We start from the raw sequence: 25662 nt of genomic DNA on the forward strand, positions 1-25662 counted from the left end.
ATGCATGTGTTTTATTTCCCACACATGAAATGTTTGCGTCTCAGTCTGAATTACTTAAAAGTTAGGAGAATATATAAAAATCAGAATGTGTACTTGTCTGTGTAAATCATGGCTCTGTTGGTCCTGGGCTTGCCATCCCATTGGCTGAGCTCAAGAGGCACTGCACTCTTAATTCAGCCATACATTCTACTTACCCAGTTTTCAGCACTTTTTACCACCTTCCACCCTGCCAACTGCCCTGGGAGCTTGTGGAATGTTGAATCTTGGCTTAATGACCTGACCTTCCCTCTTTGTTAGTATATAACTGAAGCCATTTGAATAAATCAGAATATGGTTGAATTGGTGATTATTTTCACAAAAATCATCACTTCCCCTTATTTCTTACTAAATATTTTTAGTCTAAAGTCATAAACTGTTCAAAGATTATATGAGAGAAAACAGCAGAGAAGTGTGTAAAAGGCAGTATGTACTTCCCAAAGGTCACCTTGTGGAGACTCTGAGAGCTGAATTCTTTAGGGGAAAGTATACTATTCTGAAAAGTTAACTGTTGTGTGAGTTTTGAAAGTGAATGAACAGTGATATTATATCATGTCTTAACTCCTTAAGCCCTCTAATTATTTTTAAATATGGATTCTTGGGAAAAGTTGACATGCTATTTGCTTAAATAAAACATTGAAATATTAAAACAAAAAATTCTCAGAAGCAGTTAATAAACCCAGGTATACTGAACTGAAAGGGACAATTTGTTGTTGTCTTCTGGATTTTCATGTGGATTCCACAACATTTATGCAAATAATTGCATCTGTATACAGACAGTGATAAAAGAGAGCTGATGATGGAGAATGAAGACAGGTGCCACAAAGTTAAAGAAAGATGAACTAGAACTCAAGGACACATTCCTGCTTTATCTACCACCATCTATGGTGACTGGCACATATCCTTGGTAGCTTAACCATGGCCCATTCTTTCTCATTCCCAGGATGTGGTGGTGGTGGGAGAGGAAAATTTCACAACCCCCTGTTACATTCAGCTGGATGCAGAGGCTTGCCACATCCTCACAGAGAACCTCAGTACCTATGCCCTGGTTGGGCAGTCCACCACCAAAGCAGCCGCCAAGCGCCTGAAACTGGCCATCTTTGGGCCCCTCTGCTGTTCTTCCCTGGAGTACAGCATTAGAGTCTACTGCCTGGATGACACACAGGATGCACTAAAGGTAAGTGTCTCCCATCTGACCTGTCCTCTTCACCCTAAGCTAGAAGCTAGGGCTATGGAGTGACCTTGCACACCTGGAGTTGGCTCTGGGCAGGTGTGCAAACACAAGCAATGGGTCCCAGAGGAAGCAGTTACACAAATAGATATATCTCAGAGGCCATGCTGATAGATAAGCTGTTTTCTCTGTGCTGATTCCTCCCAAGGGCTACTTTTGTTTACCTTACTTGAGCACTTTTAATGAAAAATGTGGAAGAATTTGGCAACGAAACCCGTGGATGGTAAATAATCTGCTTCCATGTTTATCTCAGCTGCGTTCTTCCTATAAAAGAAATTGGCGTAATTGCTCACACTGTATGTTCCTCTTGTGTGCTACTTCATTTATATGCTTTCCCATTCTTTTTACGAGGCTGTGAGGGAGAGGGTTAGCATTTGACAACAGGCTGCTGCTTTGCAGAATAAATGAGCTTAATTCCTGGCGTGATTATTGCCATTCGTTTTATCCCATTTGAAGCTTTAAGGGATATAATAAGTGCCTTTGAAGAAGTTATGATCTAGAAGGGGGAATAAAGGAAGTATGCTAGGGTTGAGGAGATAAGCCAGAATGTGATGAATGTCATTGCTGCTACAATATTCTGTGAGTTCGGGGAGGGGAGCTACCTAGTATTTTAAGGAAATCTGAACAAAAGCTAACATTTGAGACATGTTATAATGGAAGGTAAGGTTTTAAGCAGCATTGAGGAGGAAAACCATTAGAGATGTCCAGATACAGGGAACCAGGTGAAGACACACCAAAGTCAATGGCAATTGATGCCTTTATGTAGATGTATTATACCAGTAAGCTGAAAAGATGGATCTTAGCTGACAGAGAGAGTCTATGGAGTCTACAAAGGTTTAAACAGAAGCAAGGCATGATTAGAAATATGCATTAGACCCAAATTCTCTGACTTCAGTGGACAGAGTCAAGTTGTTAAGGGGATTAAGGCAAAGCTGTGGTGGTACCAGAGGCATTAGAGGAAGGAAACAAGAATGTAAGTTCCTAGGCAAGTAGCATGATGACTGCCACTGAGGTACTGGAATGGAAGATGAAACTTCTGTCTCTAAACATGACAAAGTCTAGGGTAGGTGGCTTTGTTACTCTGTCAATTCAGGCTGCTACGACAAATACAGTGGACTAGGTAACCTAAGTGTAGACATTTTTCCTCATCATGCTGGAGGCTGGACGCCCAATGTAAGGGTGTCAGCAGGATTGGACTCCGGAAAGGACTCCTTCTAGGTTTCAGATAGCTGGTCTCTTGCTGTGTCTTCATGTGGTAGATAGCTGGCTGGAAAGGCCTGTGGAGTCTCATTTATAATGGCATTTATTTCATTTAGGAGAGTCCTACCCTCATCATCTAATTTCCCTCAAGAGGTCCAATCTCTTAAAACTCTGACTCTGTGGATAAGGATTATCAACTATTAATTTTGGATGACACAAACTTTTGTTGGCAATCGTGCTGTTTCTTATGGACTACTGAGTTACGAGTATAAATCTGGCATCCAAAGATACCCAAGGGACAACTAGATATATACGTATGTGGCTTTATCTAGGTCAAGTTCTGTTCCCCTCTCTCCTTTGACCCTCCTTAGTTTTTGGTATCTATTCTTCTATTGCTTGATCCTATAAAATCAACTTCAAAATACACACAAAAGTCAGATTATTTAGTATTTATCTCATCCTTTGACAGCATACTATATACCATAAATATGCAGAATTATTGTGTGCAGCAACATTTTTAAAACAACATATACTTTTCAAACAAACATATAAGGGTTTAATTTTCTGAATAGACAACAGATCCCAATATTTTTCTTTTTTATGGTTTTTTGAGACAGGGTTTCTCTGTGTAGTTTTGGTGGCTGTCCTAGATCTTGCTCTGTAGACCAGGCTGGCCTCAAACTCACAGAGATCTTCCTGGCTCTGCCTCTGGAATGCTAGGATTAAAGGTGTGTGCCACTGCCACCCGGCATTGATATTTTTCAACTAAGATTAGAAGGGAAAATATCCAAAGAGAACAGTAGAAAAAATAAAAGTAATGACTATTACTGTGTGCTTCTATATACCAGGCAAAATTCTACATATTTTTATTAACTTATTCAATTTTTACAATAACCCCATAAGGTATCATCTCTACTTGACAGATGTGTGGACTCCAAAGGTCAGGAAAGTTTAAGTTGCTCTAGGTCACAAAGCAATGGTGTAGAGAAAGCAGGCCCCAAGTATGGGCAGTTGGTCTATGGAACTAACTTGACAGAAGAGCCAGACAGAGACCAAGGCTGCCATCATATGGCAGCAGGAAGGTCAGCCAACTAAAGGCAATTAGAGCACCCGGAGTGGGGGGAATGAGAGTGACACAGGTCAAGACAGCCAAGGAAGAACATGTTCTGTCTGTCAAAGTACTTCTTCCTGTGGTTTCTGTCCAGAGCATAATTTTGGATTGTGAAAAATGGAGGTTACAGGTCAGGGCTTCCGGGAAGTGATCTCAAAAGATGGCAGTAAGGGACTTATGGAGAAGTGAGGAGCTATAGACAACTGTGCATCCTCATGGTAGATGTGGCCAGCAAGGCATCCAAGAAGAGGAAGGGACTTTGTTGGTGGTCACTACATATATTTTTAATGATCAAGCTTGTTGGGTTTTCTCATGTGGAACAAAATGATGAGAACATGACTCTGTGTAAAGCTTCAGGTTATTTCTTTAATCCTCCTTGCTGATGTGTGTGACATTTCTAAGGTATGATCAGAGTACAAATCATGCTGGGTTTAAATTCTTTTTGGGAAAAACTGTATTTTGGAGAGCCATGGGGTCTGATTAAGGTGAATCTTCTGAACAGTTTTATGAAAAATTATTGCAAGAAGTGCACAAAGACACTGATGGTGTCTAAAATGTTTCATAATTTATATTCTGATATAGTAATACTCAGGATCTCTGAAGTGTCTTCCTTATAGACACAGAAAGATCTATGCAAAAATGTAATACTTTGCAAAAACCACTTTTGAGTATGTTAATTATAGAACAGGGATGGAAATGGTCAATGCAAAGAAATGATTGCCTTCAGCAGGGAAAACAACCCAAGAGCAGTTTGTATCATGGTCAATGCTTTCCAGACAGACATTTATAAATTCTCGGCATCTGGGGATCCAGCACTTAGCTGGAAAGAAATGTGAATAATGGATGAGGCATTCTTGCACCTCTTGGCCTTTTAATAATGCAGGAATACCAAAATCCTAGTAATAAGTAAATGGTCTATCCAACACTCTGAAGAGACAATTAGTTCAGTTATGTCTGCACTACATCACTCATACTTAAAATGGAACCTGGAGGCTGATTAGCTCAAAAGGGCCCTCCAGTACCAAAAGCATACCTTTTTGGCACACTTCCTGCTGGCCTGCCATCTCCATGCTATTCTTGTAGTCCTTACATTTCCAAGCTTTTTAGAATTACCTTCCAAATTCTTCCTTCTCTCTCCTTGCCTTCTCCTTTCTCAATCTCTTCCTCATCTCATAATTCTTTATCACAGTACTTGTGAAAAAAATCTACTGGGGTTTTGGAGATTTGGTTGAGGGTCCTTCTACAAAGGCTCTGATCTACACTGGCTGCTATTGGAGTTATGTCTTAATGTGTCCTGCGTGGTTTTCAGTCAGTTGAGGACTATTATCTTAAACATGTTCACACATCTTTTTCTGTAAACTTGATTCCATTAAGAACTAATACCCTGCATCCACAAATGGTCTTTTTTCCCATTCATTCACTTACTGGACCTACCAAATAGCTCTTCATCCCTTCCAGTGCCTGCAGTGAACCCTCATTCTTTTAATTCACTGCAAGAATGAGAGAAAAACTCTATCCATTCTTACACTCAGTAGCTACTCTGGGACATCTCTCCACTTGTAAGCTGGATTTTTCTCATGATGTTCATTACCTACTGCATTCCTTAAGTGCAGACCACTGCTCAAACCAGTACCACCAAGACCTGTCTTATGATCTTTCTTTCAACCCATTTTACTCCAAGTATTCTCTCAAATTCAATGTTACCCTCAGAATGTTCTAGATATAATTTTTTAGTCTTCATATCCACTCACATCATTCATCCATCCATGTAGATGTGCTCTAGTCACAGCTGTAGCTTCTCTTTTGCCTTGATCTCAAATCTGAGCTTGAATCCCACTGTGATGACTAAAACCTCATGAACATCCATCTCTGTCCACAATGAAGCCGCCACTTGTTCTTAGAAAAGCTTCCTCAACCTTCCCTGGTTTCCTGATCCAATGATCCTCTTCTGCATCTTTCCATATCCAAAGAGAACTCATCTCACAGATTCTCACATTGAGCTGAAGCCAACTGCACTGATTCCCATGGCCAATACTGCCCACAAATTAACAGAATCTCTACTTTTTGTTCAGGCTCATTTCCAATTACGCCCATTACAATCCCAAAATGACTAATCTAAATAGTGCCTGCCCTGTTCCCTTGTCCTTTTATTGATCTCTTCCTGATGCATATTTCACATGGCAGTTATTTGGAACTTCTTCCATATCCCCCAAAGCTCCTGATCACATCACAGCCATCTTCATGCTTAACAGCAATCTCCCCACTCCATGGATACTCTTATCAGTTCTGCCTTTGTGCCTCCATGTCTTTGATACAGTCTCTTCTCTGTAAATCTGGGCCCTAAGAGAAAGAAGGTCTGCTTCCTGCCTTATGCTTTAAGCTAACTCTTTACCAGTAACACTTGGAGCTCATTATTGTGTCTACAAGGGTTTGACATTTTCATAAAGTTACAGCTTGGTGTAGCGACCCTTTCTGAATTGTGGAAAAACAGAAACATGGGGCTATGGTGGAGGTTCAGAGAAGTATTCATTTTTAATTTATACCACTACACAGTCCTTGCAAGTTATGAGAAAAGATGGTGGCCTGAAAATACCAAGAATATTAATTGTTATTTTTTAATCAAATATGGCTATATTTAAAAAAATATGTGTCTAAAATCTAGTTGTGTTGTTATGTGTATGGCTAGACAAGGAAAAGGAGGCCTCCCTGTCAGTCAGGCTCAAGATGGTCCAATGCATTCTTTCATCTTTCTGCCTACCTCTTTGAGTTGGGCAGATTTTGTAACAAATTTCCTGAATTTTGTTAAGCCCTGGAGCAAAAATTGTCACCTGAAACTTAAAAGCTACAGTTAGCAATTTGGAAGCACTGATGTAGAATCAGAATGCCAGCAGTGACTGCTGGGGTAGAAGTTAAGGCCGATGGAAGACAGCAGGAATCTTTTCTATGCTTTTCAGGACAGTTTCTTCCTGTGCACATGCAGGAAGGGCCAGTGGGAGCAAAGCTGAGCTTGAGTTCACACCAAGAGATAAAGATGCTGAAAACAGTGAGAACAGTGTGGAATAAACTCAAATAGAGAGATCAAGCATATTGAAAAGATGGTGTTTGGAGTATCAGTGAGTTTCTTTTTCTCTCCTCCTCCTTGGGTGATTAAAGTAATAAAAATGATATTTTCCTTTCATTATTTGCAAAGACTTAAATCCTAGTATAAATAGACCAGAAATTAACAGAGAACAGGGTTATATTTGGAGTAAGTTTAAAAACATCCAGAGAAAAAATACATCTATGCAGAAATACGTAATTTCTGCTCCACTACCAGAGACATCTCTTCATAGTAAAGTCCCTCAATAAATGCAGAAATCTAAAACTTAAAGGGGTTATTTGCCTTCACTCTGTATAGTGCATGCTGTTTATTGAGTTTCTGACAGATGTATTTGTGATCCAGACCAAATAATATACATTACTCCAATCAGTTTTCTCTGTGGAGTTCCTGGGCACAGGGAAACTCTCCCTTAGATTAGTCTAGTTCTCAAATACTCTACTGTAGGCTCCAGGAAAGCACAGTAGTACTGAGAGAGAGAGAAAAAGAGAGAGAGAGAGAGAGAGAGAGAGAGAGAGAGAGAGAGAGAGAGAGATGAAACACTGAGAAGTAGAGCAAATGAAATGGTTTGGATGAATCTCAGTTGTCAATGATAGGATGCCCCCTGGGCTGTGCTTGCTAGGCAGCCTGTTAAAGGGAAAGGTGGCTCTATTTCCATCTTGCACCTGTTGCCATCTCCATTGCTGTCCATCTGCTGCTTCCCACGGGGACAGATGGACAACAGGGAAGCAGCAGATGACCTCAGAACTAACCTGACTTTGGTTTTAAACTCTCAGGGTCTTGGTTTCTGACATTAATGTATCCATGCATATGACACATATATTAGCTAAAACCAAGAAAAATGTGCTAAAGGTTCCAATGATTGTATCTACATCCAGGACCCCTGGAAGATTCAAGGACAAAGTTATTAAATCTGGCACAAAATAAGAACTAGATCCTATTAATTATCCATACATGGATATTGAGACTATTGTCACATTTGGAAGGTGATAAATCAACAGAGACGTTAAATAAGTGTAGTCTAGTTTCAGGACAATTCTTTGGTAGCTGGTCAGATGTGGTCACAGGGATCTTTGTATTGTGTCTTCTGTTTATCATCTTCTCATGAAATGTGTACTTAGCCCTATCCTATACTATAAACTATCCTATACTACTAGACTACTAACAGCCTGCTTGTTTAATTTACCTTTGTAGGGGACATAGTGAAGGAAAGAAGTTGTGCTAAGTATAATACTGCTTCTTTGAAAATATGTTCTGAACATGTGAATGTGTGAATGTCTTTCACAGCACAGAGATTTTGATATGATCTGCACATTTCTCCTCGATAGGGTGGGTGTAAAATAATGACAAGTGCTTGTAAAATAAAGAACCTTTCCAACCTGGGGTCAGTAGGTGTTATAACCATGAAGGAAGATGGGACAGGTGTTTCATTGTTGGATTTGAAGGCTGAGGAAGAGAATCATGAAATAAGCAAGGTGAGCAGCCTGGAGAAGCTGGGAAAGGAAAAGGAACTTAATTTTCCTGCCTGCAAATCTTCAGAAGGGAAGGCTGCCTACATGAACTTTAATTGCAGATATTAAAGCTTGACTTGGGCTACTGGTCTATACAGCATAAGACAGTAAGTTTGTATTGTTCTAAATTTGTGGTAATTGCTTGTGGAATGTTCATATGGAATATTAACATGTTAAAGGGTGGATGCAAGATGAACTCACAAGTACTAGAGTGATCTAAAAGTCCCTGTCCCATAATACTATGTGAGAGATCCTGTTGTCATTAGAAGTATACTAAGGGAAGACAAGTGGCATGGCCACTCTGTTGAGTGGGACCCCTTGCCACATTGCATTGAAAGCATCACAAACTTCCTTGACCGGGCAGGCTGAAAGTGGCAGCTCAGACCAAGCATCTGTGGCAGCAGCAGCTGCTGGAACAGCAGGCAGAGCCCTGGAAACGAAGGGACTTGACGGGGAATGTTTGCACATGGTCACTGGCGTCTAGCCTTGTTATTATTAAGGATGAAGGCAGGCAGACAGACTTGGGGGCAGGGCAGAGCACCCCAGTGTGAACACAGGAAGGGAAAATAGCAGCATGAGGTGACATTGACCTGAACAGGTGGAAGAGGCTGGCTGACAGTCAGCTGTTCCCCATTGCCCATTGCTCAGCAGCCCAGGGCCTGAAGGCCAAAGGCGGAGACAGCAGGCATGAGGCTGAGAGTCGCCTGCTGGAAAGCTGGCAGGGAACAGGAGAGAAGGACGGCTGCTCTTTTTGGCCTCTGCTTTAGTCGAGTGCAGGCACACTGCTGTGACAGGGGCAGCAGCAATAGCCACAGCAGCAGAGGGAAACTTCTCATTCCCAAATGACCAGGGCAGGTTTCATCACAGGAATAAAGACTGGATAAAAACAGGGCAGTTTCCACTAAATGTGACAGATGTGACTCTTTGTACAAACAGTCAGCACAATCATTGAGGGCCGATCTGAGGTTTAATGTGCATGGTGTGCTGAACATGTGCTAGATTGTTTTCACATACTGGAGTTGAGAGAATGCCCTCGCTCTGCCCTGTGCTGGGTCAGCACCATGGACAGAGCAAAGGGGAGGCCCTAGCTCCATAAGCTAGGGCAAGCACAAACTTCTGGAGGGCAAGGCTGGTTGTTATGACCTTAGTATATCTTTGGGGCTCCTTGATTTCTCCACAGTAACTCCCTCCACCTGCTACTGAGCCTGGTACTGATGATCCACCTCCGTGGCAGAAATAGATGGAGTCCATTCATGTTTCTATGTTTCTATTGGGAATAGAGTACACAGAATTTTTTTTTGTAAGTCCAGAAGCAATACCAAAAATGAAACTAGACAAATGAAGCAAAGTGGTGGTTTCATCTCCTTCCTGCCCCCTCTTCAGTGATCAGTAGACTATAAGAAACTGAAGTTTAATCAGGAAGCCTAATGGTGAGACTGTCCCTAGAGGGAAGTTTGCCTGTGTTTGGAAGGACCAGTAGGAGAATAGGGGGTCAGGGAGCACAGAGATGGCAAACCCAGCATGGCTTAACAATCCTGAAGAATGGGAATTTCTGGTGGTAAAGAACATAAGAGGTGGGTTCCCAGGTATGCCTCCACTTCCCTCCCTCTGTCAGGCCCAATGTGGACAGATCTTACTATCTAGGAGCCTGTGAGAGCAGCGAGCACAGACCAGAGCTGCTTTATTTTTCCACATAGGCCTTTAAAGGAGCTTGGATTTATTATGCCTCTAAAGTGGCCCAGGCTAATGGCTCGGCATGGATAATGGCCTGGTTTAATTGGTTATCGTGCAAGCTGCTTGTTTCTACACTGGAATCTCCTGTTGCTGCCTTAGCTTCAGTCTCCCATTGGCTCCTGGAGACAATTCAGTCCTCATTCACATCTCTGCTGGAAGCAGATGCTGCACCAAGGAACTGCTCAGATCCCAGGGACAATTCCTGGTCACGATACTCTAGGATTCATGTGTGTGTAGACATATATGCTCTCATGGAGAGATGAGATAGGGATCTACTGTCAATCACTCTTGAGTCACTCTTGAGATTCTTTACAAAGTAACAGGCAGAGACAATTTATCAGAGTATCCAGTAAGTTCACCCTGGACCCTAACCTGCCATGGAAGTGAAAGAGGCCACTAATAGGAAAGACAACCTCAGCAAAGAAAGGTGACCTTTATATGTCTAAGTACAAACAGCCTAGATGATCCTAATGTTTATTATGACATTTCTTTCCAAGGTCACGATATTTTGTTAAATCTTCCTAAATCTTTTGACCTTCAGTATATTTGGTTCTTATTCTCCATTAAGGTGTATGAAATAACCTAACCTTTGTGACTCAAAAAAAAAAAAAAAAAAAAAAAAAAAGTCCATCAAGGCATTGTTTTTTAGTGGAACTCATTCAACCTGGTTATATGTTCACATTGTCTCTAATACCATGCAGAACAGAAGCTGTGGGCCAAGTCATGCCCTTCCTGACAATTTAACTCACACATTTTAATGATGCTGAGTAACTGTTTCTAAGAAGTTCAGGAGAGGAAAACATTTAGCTGTAAAGTCATGTTTCATTGAGGAGTGTGTCGGTTATTTTTATTTCTTCCTTGTACCAATATCACATACATTAGGCAGGATGATTACATACAGAAAAAATTCAGGAAAACCAAGCTTGTTAAGTAAAAGTCACAGTGTAATTTTAAGTGGAAATGGCGATCACATATCTCAGAGTACTGAACACTTAACAACATGGAAACAAAGCCTGTTTAGAATTTCCTGTGGGTTGACCCCTTAAATCTTCTGATACAAAAACTTACAGGTGGCATCCACTGAGCATGACGCATGACTAGTCATTTTGCCTCACATGTGAATTTACATGATTTTTATTGTCAAGGAATTCTTTCACTTATTGATTGAATAGTGTTTTGGTCTCTCTCTCTCTCTCTCTCTCTCTCTCTCTCTCTCTCTCTCTCTCTCTCTCTCTCTCTCCCCTCTTTCTCAGGTCTGACTATATAGTTCTAGCTATCTTGGAACTCACCAGGTAGTCCTTGCTGGCTATCCTAGAACAAATTATGTTGAACTCACAGAGATATGCCTGTTTCTGCCTCCCGAGAATACTGGTATTAAAGGTGTGTGCCACCATTCCCAGTCAGTGCTGTTGTTCTTGTATCTTGTATTTTATGTTTGTTTTTGAGTAGAATATCCTAACTATAATAACAGTAGTCCAATGGTTCTCAACCTTCCTCATGCAACCCTTTAATATAGTTCCCTCATGTTGTGGTGACCCCATCTACAAAATTATTTTTATTGCTACTTCATAACTGTAATTTTACTACTGTTGTGAATTGTAATGTAAACATCTGTGTTTTCTGATGGTCTTAGGTGACCCTTGTGAAAGGGTTGTTTGATGCCCCCCTAACAGGGTCATGACCCACAAGTGAGAACCACTGATCTAGTCACTGTTTTTTGGGAGAAAATGTGTTAAATTTGAGTAAAGATGTTTATTCCTGAAATATTTACTCCTGAGCTAATTCCTCACCCAGATCTTGGTGTGAGAACAGCTGATCACATCAACTACCTCTAAGATAGAAATCAGGTTTGCATACCCCAGATTCATTACCTCATTGTCCAACAAAACACAATATTAGTACTTTTGTGTTTGTTAATCTCAGCTTGTAACTTTATTTTTTATAGCATATTGGTATATCAATGTGCAAATATGGGTTTATATTTGTAAAGAAATTAATGCAACATGCACAATCAGTTTTTGATTGGTAGATCATACACCCTATTGTTTTACTGATAGGAATATACAAGGAGTCATGTTCCAGCTCTGCACAGCAGCTGATTATGAGCCTCCTGGTGGATGGAGAGATGGGAGAACAAAATAATATGCAGAGAGTATTCCTCTGGTTCCACTTCTACCAAGTGGTACTTTGTTTGTTTTTTTCTCTTTGAAAATGTTTCCCCCAAGCCACTACAGAGCCACTCCTCACAAGGGAGAATGCCCTAGCATGACTTCTGAGAAATGAAATACTGAGCCTTGTTCTTGGACTGACTCCAACCCAGACTTTGCATTCAAAGTGTAGCATTAGATTTCTTGACTTCAAGGTCATGGCCAACAGGCAGCTCAGATTTTGTTAGGTGGTCCATCCTGCCAAGAAAACTGTTAATGATAAGGTACTGTCTTCTGGCATTCGATGTTGATTGTAGGGATGGGGTGTACATTCTACATTGTTGGGTACAATTACCTCCCAGAATACAATGCATCTTCTTTCAGACATCCCAGGGAGATAATTTGGATGTAATGAAGATCTATAGTAATCAGATAATTACTATCGATTGCTCTTTAGATGTCTTGATGAGGTAATTAGGGCATACTGGAAAGAAGCTAGAACTGATTGATTGGCATGACTGTAATCTCAAAGATTTCTAATTATGTTTCTTTTCTTCTAATGGCTTATAAACAAACATCATTTTAGCTTTAGAATTTGTCAGGTGCCAGGTTCACTGGGAACATCAGCTTTCTCTATTATGCTAACTAGACACTGAACATGATCAACATAAGCTCATTATGTGTTCCTGCTGAAGCAGAAGCAACTGCAATTAACCCTCACTTCTCTTCCCCATTCCACAGACTGCCAAAGGATTCTTGTCAGGGAATGGGATGTGCAGTGTCAGGGAAGGTATGCTGGGAGGGCAGCTATGTGTGATTGTGAGCTGGCTAGGTCTATAGGTCCTACTGGGGGTTCTGGGGGTCTGCTGAGGTAAGCACAACAGACTCAGGGCACAGTAACACAACATCTGTGTCAGGGTGGCTAGCTGGCTGCTCAGCTCCTGTCAAAAGTAATAGCTACTCATCTCCAGCCATGGAAGAGAGCAGGTCAATACTGTTAGACAGCTGGACCACACACTTCTCTGTGCCAGAGGGGTCTTGCCTCATGGCTTCCATTAGACACTAATTAGAGGACTCCCTATCTGAGACCATGTTCCCCATTGTCCTAGTATTTCCTGGGTCCCAAAGGACCTTTCAGGAATTGGTGATGCAAGCTATGAGCTCAGGAAGCTGCAGTTTCATGGAGCTGTTTGCATCTTATCCATGATGTTGGTGAGCTCAGTAATGAATAGATGGTCAGAGTGTGATCCAGCATTCATTCAACGAATGCAAAGCATATGCATCTCTGAGTATCTAGCAACATGGATCCAGCTTGTCCACCATGATCACTCTGTATTTCACACCTCTGTTGTTCCCTAGTGCATGCAAATGACATTCCAAATGCCTGTATTATTGAAATCCATATTATTTACTGACATATAACCACAGAAAACAACCATATTTTGCTTTAGTTGCTTACAAATATTATTTTCTGGGATCCCCACTTTTAAAATGTCATAAACTCCACCATTTTTTAATCATTGAAACTTTGGTGGCATGAGAGGAGTAAAGATCAAGGGTGGTTTGTTTTGTGCATTGATATTGATAACTTATAGTGTGCTGCTGTTTGGATAATTTCAGCTGTAGCTGGAAATGCTTCATTAAGTCCCATTAAGTAGCTTGAGGAATGAAAGTGGATATAGATTGTGTCTTCCTGTTACATCTTTATATTGTAGGATAGGGTGGGTTTTTTCACCAAGAATTTTTGAGAGATGATGGATTCTTTTTTTTTTTTTTTTTTAAAGCCTTAATCTGGGTAACTATTTAGTTCAGAATCTGTTATTTAAATTCTTCACTATCTGTATCCAAATGTTTTCCTCTTTTAGGCTCAGTTGGTAAAGTTCTTGCCATGAAATCCAAGAACCTATGTGACAAAAAATGTTGGGTGTGATGGCACATGTTTGTAATCCCAATACTGGGGAGAAACAAAGGCTAACATCTGAGGTTGCCTGGCCAAGTCAGCCTAGCCTACTTGAAGAGGCTCAGGTCAGTGAAAGACCCTGCCTCTGAAGAATGATGGATATCAAAAGAATGCCACCCAAGGTTTTCCTTTAGTCTACACTCACATGCACCTACACACACACACACACACACACACACACACACACACACACACACACACACACACACGTTTTGGCAACTGTGACTTAAGGACCTCATAATTTTTATCAGTTCATTTCTGCACATAATTAACCATGAGAGATTGGATTACGTATCTAAAACATTTAACACTTTTGTTGGTGGTGGTTGGTTTTATCAAATATAACATAGGAAGTTGCCTTTCAATTACCAGCCCCTTTTTCTCAAGTTTCAATGAAACCCTTCATTGTCTGTTTACCTATATTTCTACCATTTTTTCTTGTATTAGAATGCCTTCCCATTTTCAATATCAGTTGCCTGTCCTTGCCTGTAGCTAAAAGTGTTCCTCCAGTACTGCCCAGCACTGCAGTCCACAGCTGCTTATGAAATAATCACTCAGAAGCTTATATTAATTAAAACTGCTTGACCATTAGCTCAGGCTTACCACTGACTAGCTCTTACACTTAAACTCGCCCATTTCTGTTAATCTATACATTTCCATGTGTTCCGTGGCTTTACCTCTGTGCCATTACATGCTGCTCCCTGGATGGCAGGCTTGCATCTCCTCACTCAGCCTTCCTCTTCCCAGAATTCTCATCTGCTTATGCTGCCTATACTTCCTGCCTGGCTACTGACCAATCAGTGTTTCATTAAACCAGTGTACAAAAGCATTATCCCACAGCATTTCCCCCTTTTCTGTTTAATTAAAAAGGAAGTTTTTAACACTGACATAGTAAAATCACATATAACAAAACAGTTACCAAGCAAGAATTACAGTTATAATATTTAGTCTATTTATATTTGGCAAAAATCAAAGACGATATCCTATCTATCCTATATTTGTGAGTCCAAGGTTTCATATCTACCTTATCTCCTATCAAAACCAATGAAAACCATAATTGTAACTATCTAGCCTTCAACTACATCAAAGACCTCAGAAGGATATAATATTTCTTAAGTAAACAGGAAGTACATTGTAAGCAACTTCCAAAAATCTAGAATGACAGAGACAGCTGGCTACCTGGACAGTTACTCGAAGTTCTTCTGCAATGTTGGAGCATCCATTTTTAGCCCATAGGCCTCCTCTCTCAGTCATTTTTATGTGTCCTGTAGGATGTATGGCAGTTTCTTTTGCAAAGCAGGAACCTGAAGGACCATTTTGCCTTGCAAAGTTCAGTGATTACCTTCCCATGGGTCCTGCATGTCCAGTCAACACAGCATTTTTTCAAGCAGTCCATGAAAGAACAGTTTCTTGCCCAAATGGCTATTTTTGCCAAGAAGATAAACTCCATATGGAGTGTCTTCGATGCCCATCTTTCTCTTTGAAGTAAATCAATGCTGCCAGGAGCAGACATGTCTCACTATCCAGAAAGTCTAAGTTTTTAAAACATTTTAAATAACATATTCTGTAGGTCTTTGAACTGTTTAAAGATTACCTACCTAATTGAATTATATCTATGTATATCTAGACAACTAACATGACTACAAGTTTGATTATCATAGATGACTAATTATTAATCTGTATTTCTTAATTATGCATTACAATTTTAAATGAGTTGCACAAACATAATGCCTTTAACAGAGTAGAAATATATATACGTATAACAAAATTAACTTTAAGTTTGTAATGAACTAAAAATCTATAGCAATTTAAAACATTTTATACAAGTTGTTGCTCTTTAAAAGTAGATTCATTAATCTACCCTTTCATCCTATCTATACTATCTCCTTTTCTTCTTTAGAAGGAGATTGCATTAATAATCAACCTGCTTTGAATAAAAATAAACATTTATAAACAATATTTTGAGAATTTGGGCATAGCTTCTCATACTACTTCCTGCTAGATGAGGGCACTAGCAATCTAATGGGGATCCTGAGAAAATTAAGAATTATGGTCAAGTCCTGACTGGAGTAGTCTGTGAGGCTGTATTCACTGAGCCAGTTGCCTTGAAGTTGATTTTGGATGGTGGATGATCTGGAGACCTCTCAGGGGGTCTTTTTTGATCCAGCCTGGAAGCAATCCACAGGTTCTCATCTTCTGTGGAAACAAAAGCAGAACCTCTTTTCCAAAGCAACATATCCTTAGACATATATTCTGAAATCAAGATATCTTTAAAATATACATATTGATTTAACTCAGCAGTTTTTACAATCAAATATCTCTCTGTAGCTAAAAATCCCAAGCATAGTATAATCCAGACTCTTTGTGTAATTTCTATCTTTATGTGGCTTATTTTTTATATTACTTTTATTTTTTTTTTTAAAGACTTTATTTTTTAAAACTTTCTATTTCTTTATATAACTGTTGATATTCCTTTTCCTCTCTCTTCCAAGCCTATGCTTATTTTTATACACACTGTAAACCATTTAACAACTTACTCCATCTGAATCTGCCTTTTTATGAATCTGTTGCTGTAAACTGCAGTGGTCAGTACTGAAGCAGCAGCCTTGGCTGCTGACTCTGCCCATCTCAGCTTTTCAACATGGCAGAGATAATTCACCACCATCTCTGGGAGCCATGCTGTTTGCTAACTCTGGGAGGCAGTGGGTCTTTACTTCTATCCAAGCATCATGTAGCCCAGAAACCTCTGGGTTTTTTTTTTTTTTTGTTGTTGTTGTTGTTGTTTTTTGTTGTTGTTGTTGTTTTGTTTTGTTTTGTTTTGTTTTGTCTCTGCTGTGGAATGTTCTGTATGTCCTGTGGGAGCCCATTCTCGGGTTCCTGGTGGCTTTACCCAGCAGGTCCACATAGAGGATGATTAGGACCACAAGCCTGAGTGCAGGTGTCTGAGATGGTCTGCACTTGGCTGTGCTGGGGGATGGTCTGTATGGCAAATGTGTTGCTCTGATTGGTCAATAAATAAAACCTGATTGGCCATGGCTAGGCAGGAAGTATAGGTGGGACTAACAGAGAGGAGAAATAAAAGAACAGGAAGGCAGAAGGAGTCAGGACAAGGAAGATATAAAGTATGGGTAAGCCACGAGCCACATAGCAAGGTATAGATTTATAGAAATGGACTAATTTAAGATATAAGAACAGTTAGCAAGAAGCCTGCCACGGCCATACAGTTTGTAAGCAAAATAAGTCTCTGTGTTTACTTGGTTGTGTCTGAGTGGCTGTGGAACTGGCGGGTGATAAAGATTTATCCTGACTGTGGACCAGGCAGGAAAACTCTAGCTACATGTCTGTATTAGCAAAGGCTAAATTCACCATGTAGCATAATGTGTGGCTTGGAGATGCCTCATTCTCTCCATGCTTCAGGTCAAGCCCTCATGCCACAAACCCACCATAGAGTAGCTCAAGCCTGCAGCCTGCAGCTGGCCTGATAGCACAACTAGGAAGCTGTTTTTAGCTCTGTTTTAGAATGGTTTTTTGTTATTGTTGTTGTTGTTTGTTTGCTTTGTTTTGTTTTAAGCTTTCTCAGGTTTTAGATGGAAACTCTTGACCCATGTTTTAGCACCACTTGCCAGCTACAAACAAACAAACAAATAAAATCCTGCTTAGTTTTCACCCAGACAGTGTGATGCAGATTCCACAGGCTACTGGTCAATGGTGCTTGTTCCCATGCAAGATGGTCATGGCATCATAGTAAGGGTCTCAGATCCATAGGTGTTATATTCACAGCATTGCCTTAAGTACAGCACTCTATCCAACAGATACGGTGAAGAAACATATTTACTTGATGAGAGGACTGATGGCAACTGGGCGGGTCCATCAATAATGTGCCTTGGTTTGGAATGTGTTTTAGGAAGTTCTACAGCTGGAGAGGCAGATGGGAGGACAACTCCTAGAAGAACCGAAGGCTCTTCATTTTAAAGGCAGCATCCACAACCTGCGCCTGTCGATTCATGACATCGCCCATTCCCTCTGGAAGAGCAAATTGCTGGCTAAGTATCAAGTGAGTCTACCAAGAGACACCAACTGCATGGATACAGATTCAAGACAGAATATTGAGATTTTATAGTCATAAGATATTTCTTGGAATTACTTCCATACCAACGCTTATTTTTCCAAAACAATATGGGGCCAGCATTCTTGAAAAATGTCCAATAAGCACATTTGAAGGAATGGCTTTCAAAGTATTCTTTTTAAAGTAAGTGAACTGTTACTTTAGTTTTTAGTAAGTTTGTTTTCAATGTGCACATTCACTACGTTAATAGGAACATCCTCAAATTCATCCATAGGAGGAAATGGGACACTGTTACCCTATCTGACATGCATTAGGCTTCCTTCCATATTGCTAGCTAGCACATCACCAGCACATTGAAGGAGCCAGAGTTTGGAAAGTGACAGTATGTCAGTAAAATGGCATGTTGTCACTCATTGGTTCTGGATTTACACCAGAACCTCAGCCTACACTGTGTTCTTTAATGAATCCTTCCCCTGGCTTAATTGCGACAAGAGTATAGGATTTGCTCTGTACAGTAGTTTACATGGTTACAAATGAGTATCTGTTATCGGCTTGGTGCTTTTTAGGCCAAGGACTTTTTTATGGTGACTGACTTCCAACTGGAGCAAGCTTTAGCTGCCCCTGCCCTGGGCAAAGGGAGCCTAGAGGCATGAAAAGATGTGGAATCAGCACTGCATCCTGTGGCTAGCTTTGCTGTTCTCCAACATGTCACACCAGGGATTCCTTTTAATGAGAAATGGAGTTTGAAGCATTTATTTTAGGAACTTCCTAAGCTTTTTAAAAATTTAGGAACTTTCTAGGCTTTTTAAAAAAAATCTTATCTACAATGACTGTTTTTCTAAATGAGAGGCAGGTAGCCTGGTTTGTTGTTGATTCTAGAGCTTGACTCCATGGGTTCCAGGTTCAACACACATACTTCCTCACTGCTCAACACTGGCTGTTATTTAGCCTCTCTGCACCTCTGCTTTCCTGTGTGAAGAAAGGCAAGGCCATATTCAAATGTAGGTTTTAGTAGGGCAATCATGAGCCTGGAAGAGGTGAATCCTGAGAAGAGGAAGCCTTTGATGGGTATTTCCAGCATTTGCTTGTGGTTACCATCCCCATATCTTCCAGGAAATTCCATTTTACCATATCTGGAGTGGCTCTCAGAGAAACCTCCACTGCACCTTCACCCTGGAAAGACTCAGCCTAAACACTGTGGAGCTGGTTTGCAAGCTCTGTGTGCGTCAAGTAGAAGGAGAAGGCCAGATCTTCCAGCTCAACTGCACTGTGTCAGAGGTAAGACATGCTCGGGATCTTGGAGAGGGCTTCAGGGAAGAGGATGGCTAGGGGCAGGCAAAAGCTTTCCTGTGGAGGTGACATGGAGGACTTCCCAAGTTGGTTCCTATGTGTTTAATGCAGGTCGAAGAGGAATCATTTTCCAAAACAATGTTTTCCTACGACACCCTTTTAAGATTCATAGCGTAACTTAGAAAAAGAGGTCTGAGAACAAGACATGACAGTAAATTCCTATAATCCCCAACACTCTTGAGATTTACTGCCAATCCAAGGCCAGCTTGGCCTAAATCGTGAGTTTCAGGCCAGCCATGGCCACTAGTAAGACCACCTTTTAAAACACAGTGAGATCTGGACTTCAAATGTAGGTTTTAGTGGCGTGCACATGACAGTTTCCACCAGCATCATGCAGCTGCTCTGCCTTTCTCTCAAAGGGACTTCTGTCATTTTTGTCATAACCGTGTGCTCCTGAGTGGTATGAAGGAAAGGGGTGCCTGCTGCTCCAATTTTCTCCACATTGAAAGGAGAAAGCTTTTGGTCTCCTCCTTTCTTTCTCTCCTCTCCAGCTCCAAATATCAGAGGATATGTCCTTTCTCAGGGTGGAGGAGATACTCCAGGAATAGATGAAAATCCATACCCTTCACAGCTGTCACTTTTGCCTTTCTCTGCTATGATTTTCACACACTCAGCTGGGCATTTTTATACATTCATATTCCAGCAGTAACAATAGTTGCTGTTATTTCAAACCTCTCTGTAAGGAAAGAGGAGGTGCCCATGACCTTATCTGTCCCCTTGGATGCAAAGACTATGGTTTGAAAAGCGGTAAGCCTTCATGTTGGAGGAACAAAGGACGAAGAATAAGCCAAATGGTCAGAAAGCTGCCCCTCGTGGCCCCGTGGAGCTCAGCTCCATGCTGCTGCCTAAGCCACAAAGCCCAGGAAAACTACAGCCGGCAGTGTAGGATTTAAAATACTTTTTTGTCTTGTGCATAGTGATGACTGCAATGTCAGTCTGTTCAGCCTGTCTTGCGCCACATGTCCTATTTAAAGATGATCTTCCTTAGCAAACGAGGCGGGGGTGGGGGGGGAAGCATGTGAGCTCATTGAAGCTCCAATCTTCTTTCCCACAGCCTGTGAGGTGCAGTCATCCTCTCCTCCTGTAGTTTCATGAGACTTTTGACTCATAAACAACTTTAGTCACAGACCTCAGTGACATTCATAAGGAATGATCTCTGTGTCAGGGTGCCATGGCAACCGCCGGGCCTTTGGATGCACAGCCCTATCTCCCAGGCACACAGCACCACCCCTGCTGGCTTCGGAGGGTGTTTTCACTTTCCTGGCCCAGCAGGTCTGCAAAGTTCAATAACCACCCAGCTCCAGTGACAACAAAGGCCTCGGAATTTTGGAGGGGGGCGAGGAGTCTGGCCCTTTGATGCATGCTTTCTGTTCAGCATGAACATTTGCTGTGCACTGAAAAGGTGGATCAGATGCAGCCACAAAGAAATGAGAGCTGCTCTGAGTTCTCCCCCACCAAGGCTGCTAGCTCCTCACACAGAAAGGGCAGTTTTGCAAAGTGTGATCACAACTTAAGGACTTCTTTCTGGTGCCAACACAGAAAAGATTATTGCTTTTGCAACTTGGCAGACAGCTCAGAGGCCAGCCCTGTAGTCACGCGCCAGGCATTTGCCCATGTGTGACAGACAAGCAAAGGTACTGAGGATATGGAAGGAGTGACCAGACTGGGAAGGACTTTGGGGATTAAGGGCACTCTACTGCTTGTACTTCCGGGTCACTGAGTTCCACCATTGTGGTTTGCATTTGAATGCAGTTTGGGTTTTTGGAGGAGGGAGTAGGGATCCAGGATACTGATGCTGGAGCAATGCTAGGCTCTATATGGATGAATAATGGGCTCTGGGGAGTCTAGTGATCCAAGTCCTCACCAGAACACTGAGAAGTGGTCCAGTATGATTCACAAGTGTAAAAAATGGAGAAAAGGCTTCATTTATGGCTACTTTCTTCTGAGCCTTGCTCCTTCCATCACAAGGCAAGTTAACAGGTTCTAAAGGGTTCTGTTTCCAGTATCAAATCCCCCTAGAGTGATCTGTCCTCTTAGGAATATACTGCTTTTTCCCACTAGCCATCGACTAGTGAAGGTTATTTACCAGCAATCATCTATAAAACCATACAACTCTGGGCCTCTTGAGCCTGGAGTAGAACCTCTTGCCCACCACAGAGACCAGGCTGTACAGGGCACTCACCATGGTTTTCTCAGGAACCACCACCTGTTCTTCTATGTTTCCTTTACCAGATGGTCCTCAAAAGCTTCTAACTGTAGAGAGGAAGTTTAAGAAGGAAAATGCCTAGAAGCCTAAAATATTGGTGTGAATGAATGTCAAGATGAAAATAATGATGAAAGACACTTCACTTTTTCTTTCTTTAGATAGGGATGGGGTGACAATGTTGTCCAAAGTGAAAATATGGTACAAAGAGGGAAGAAACACTTGGATTTTTGTTTCAGACTTTGATGTCATTTTAGTTGTACACCAAGGCCCATCACAATGAATTCCCAAGTGGACAGTTCAGTAGGAATGTGCCCAATTACCTTTCCCTTTATCATTTCCTTATGCTTAACCTGGCATACCATTATTTGTTTGTGCTGTTGAGAAAATTCAGTATATGAATTTAAGAAGTGTCATAAACAGAACTTGCTCCATGACACATAATCATATCCACCATTCTTGTTAATGGAACAACTGGCCTTAACAAGCATTGCCTCCCCAATCTGTGGGATACCTAAGCATTAGATGTCCCTTTCTCAAAATACAAGATACACCTCAGATTGCGGAGATGGTTCACTGGTTAAACTGCTCTTACAGTACCCACACTGCAGTTCACAACCTCTGTAACTCCAATTCCAGGAAATTTAATGTTCTTGTCTATACTCCGGGTCACCATGTACAAAATGGTACACGTACATACATGCAGGCAAAACATCATATGCATTAAATAGAAATAAATAATAAATCTTAAGATGTAAAGGGGTTTTGTGGCTACCATGGTCTATATGAAGAAAAGTATCATCCACCTAAAGGTGTGGCTGGAGATGTGCTCCAGTAGTAGAGCACATGTGTGATGCATGGAATATCTGTGATCACCCAGAACAGATGTTTGGGTAATGCTAAAAAATCATATGTTTAACTAAGAGAATTATAACATCAAAAGCAGATGGTACCGATATCGTAAAAGATTGTTGTAATAAACGTTCTGTGAGAGTAATCTCTACTTTTACCTGGAAGTAAAGGAAAAGTTAATGGCAGCTGACATTACTACATGAAATTTAAACATAGATGTATACATGTATTTTTTCTGATTCCCTTAAAGGTATTATAAAAGTATACTGTCAGTAGAAGAGTATTACAGAGCTTGATTCATAGACACAGAAAGACATAGGCAGAGTAGCCAGGTTAGGACTTAGGACAATGTCCATATGAAATAGTGCTGGCTCCTTACTCAAAATAAGCTGAGTGTATGAGATCTTCCTGAGATCCATGCCTACTTTAAAATGGCCTTTCTCTACCTTCAAGGTTTACCCATGAGAGGAATCAGGCCTTCACTCACATTTAGTTGAAAGGAAGCACAACACTAATCTACAGGTGAGGCTCAGGAATGGGCTTCATTGTCCCCCTACCCTAGCAAAAAGTATCTCCTCCCACTTCAGCAAACAGTAGTTGAGTGTGAGGTGAGTACCATAGGGGAACCTGTTAATAAAACAACAAATAAAATACTCTGCCTACCAAGAAATTTAATTGACCAAAGGAAGTCGCAGTCCATCCAGTTTGCATAGGGCTGAACTAAAGAACACCGAAGGCCTCCAGGTAGGGAGTCTTCGGTACATATGAGAAGGAGTGTTGCAGCACAGGCCCTTTAGGCCAAATTCTGAGACATTTACCTAAGGGATTAAAGGAAAGCCCACGTGAACTGTCAGAAGGCTGCTCCTAGAAGTGGCAATAGGAATAGGAGGGAGGACAGTGGGCAGCCATTGAATCCCATCAAGTATACCAAGATGGAAGTCTGAAAAAGGTAGGGGTCAGATTGTGAAGTGAGGAAAGCAGAATTGTAGGGGTCCCCTGCTCCAAGAAAAATTAGAGCTCAGTTTCCACTTTCGCCTCTGGGGCTCCATGCTGCCCTAGGCAGAGGGTGTACATATCCTTCACTGTTTAAACCAAATCAGTGAGTAAACGTTTAAAGAAAAACGAACACCAATTCTTCTCAAACTATTCCACAGTTTTCAGTAAAAGGTAATTTTCTAAGCTGATTCTATGATACCAGCTTGTAGCAGGAATCTTAAAAGTTCTTATTAATAAAATCAAACCCGAGGCCAGTTTTGGGGTCAATGCTGGTAGATCAGAGAGACAGAACAAGCCACAGCTATCTCACCTCACCAGTTCCTCAGCTGGTGCTGTTTCCTCAGACTGGAAGCCTCTGAGTCCTCATCCAGAATGAATCTCAGCGGAACTGTGCTGCTTCAAAGCCTGAAAGCTTAACCAGCTGATTGCTTAACCAGTCACATGCTTAACCAGCCAAATGCTTCTAGTTTCTGGTCCTCACGCCTTATATACCTTTCTGCTTTCTACCATCACTACCTACGATTAAAGGCTTGCTTCCTGGGATTAAAGGTGTGAGTCACCATGCCTGGCTGTTTCCAATGTGGCCTTGAACTCACAGAGATCCCAGATGGATTTCTGCTTCTGGAATGCTAGGATTAAAGGCGTGTGCTACCACTGCCTAACTAGTGGCTTTTCTGTTCTCTGACCCCAGATAAGTTTATTAAGGTACACAATATTTTGGGGAACACAATACCACCACACCAGCTTTGCCATTTAAGGCAATCAGACATACAAATAGCTATGGACCAATACCTAGGACAAAGATGACACAAAAATTGTCAACAAAATTCTGATCAAGAGGATTTATCTCAAAAACTAAAGGATGGCTTAATATCTGCAAACTACATACTATGTATCATATGGATAGAATGAAGTATATAAATTATATGAACATCTCAGATATAGGAAGACATAACAGAATTCAACAACTCTACATGTTAAAAAAAAACACTTAAACAGATTATATATAGAAGGAGCATACTTGAGCACAAAAGAATGTATGGTAAACCTGGAACTGTATCATACTGAGTAGAGAAAAACTGAAGGTATCCCCTCCCTTACATTTCTTACCTAGCATAATTCAAGAAGTTTTATCCAGAGCAATTCGGCAAGAGAAAAAAAAGAAAAGGCAAGCAAATAGGAAAGAGGAAATTTTAATGTCTCCCTTATGTTCATGGTATGATTTTATCCACAGAAAAACAGACTCCAGAGAGTATTATAATTGATCATTACAGTAGTCAGATACAGAACTTACAAAAATCAAAAGCTTATCTATACATTAATGAAGAATTGCAGAGAGAAATCATGACTACAATCTGGTTTACAGTCATCACAGAAGGAGAAAAATACCTTGGAATAAACTTAATGGAAGAAGTAATACCCTCTACATTGAAAAGTACAAAGTCCTCATGAAAGATACTGAATAACATATATCAGATGGACAAAACTCTCATGTCCATGTATTAGAAAAAATAATGTTCTTAAAATGGCTATATTACCCAAAGTAGCCTTCAGGTTCAACACAACCCTGCAATTCATAAGGATTAAAAAAATAAATTTTTAGAGTACCTAAAGCAGTCCTTAGTGAAAACAGAAAATCTGGGGGCATCACAAAACCTGATTTTAACACATACTGTGAAGTCATAGAAGCCCAAACAATACAATATCAGCATACAAACAGACACATAAACCAATCAAACATGTTGCATCCCAGAAACAAATCCATGCATTTACACCCAGATACTTCTTAATAGAGGCACCAAAGATGCTCATTGAAATGATAACAGCCTCTCAATAAATGATGTTGGGTAAACTCAACACGTGAAGAAGACTGAGACATAATCCTCCTCATCCTATACAAAAACCAAAACAAACTGGATCAAAACCTAAGCATTTAAACCTGAAACCATGAAACTACTGGAAGAAAACACAGTGAAAACATGTCAAAACCTTGGTAAAGGTGATGATTTTCTGGGTAGAAGGCCAAAAGCACAGGAAATAGAACAAAAATGGACAGCCAGGATCACCTCCAATAACAAAGCTTTTGCACAGCAAAGGAAATATTCCACAGATGAAGGGTTGGCTACAGAATGGAATAAAACACATGCTAGCTTTAAATGTGACAGGTT

The 25662-nt window shown here is 40.8% G+C and overlaps 1 protein-coding gene across 2 annotated transcripts in view; it reads left to right on the forward strand.

Moving 5' to 3' along the window:
- Unc5c (unc-5 netrin receptor C) overlaps positions 1 to 25662 on the forward strand; it is a 369278-nt gene that overhangs the window by 332916 nt on the left and 10700 nt on the right. For both annotated transcript variants that reach the window (XM_037207138.1, XM_037207139.1), the window contains 3 exons: positions 980 to 1213; positions 17932 to 18081; positions 19207 to 19371. In XM_037207138.1, the coding sequence (XP_037063033.1) occupies positions 980 to 1213; positions 17932 to 18081; positions 19207 to 19371 (549 nt within the window). The remainder of the gene's footprint in view (positions 1 to 979; positions 1214 to 17931; positions 18082 to 19206; positions 19372 to 25662) is intronic.

This window comes from Peromyscus leucopus, chromosome 6 (assembly GCF_004664715.2).
Source record: "Peromyscus leucopus breed LL Stock chromosome 6, UCI_PerLeu_2.1, whole genome shotgun sequence".
NCBI lineage: Eukaryota > Metazoa > Chordata > Mammalia > Rodentia > Cricetidae > Peromyscus > Peromyscus leucopus.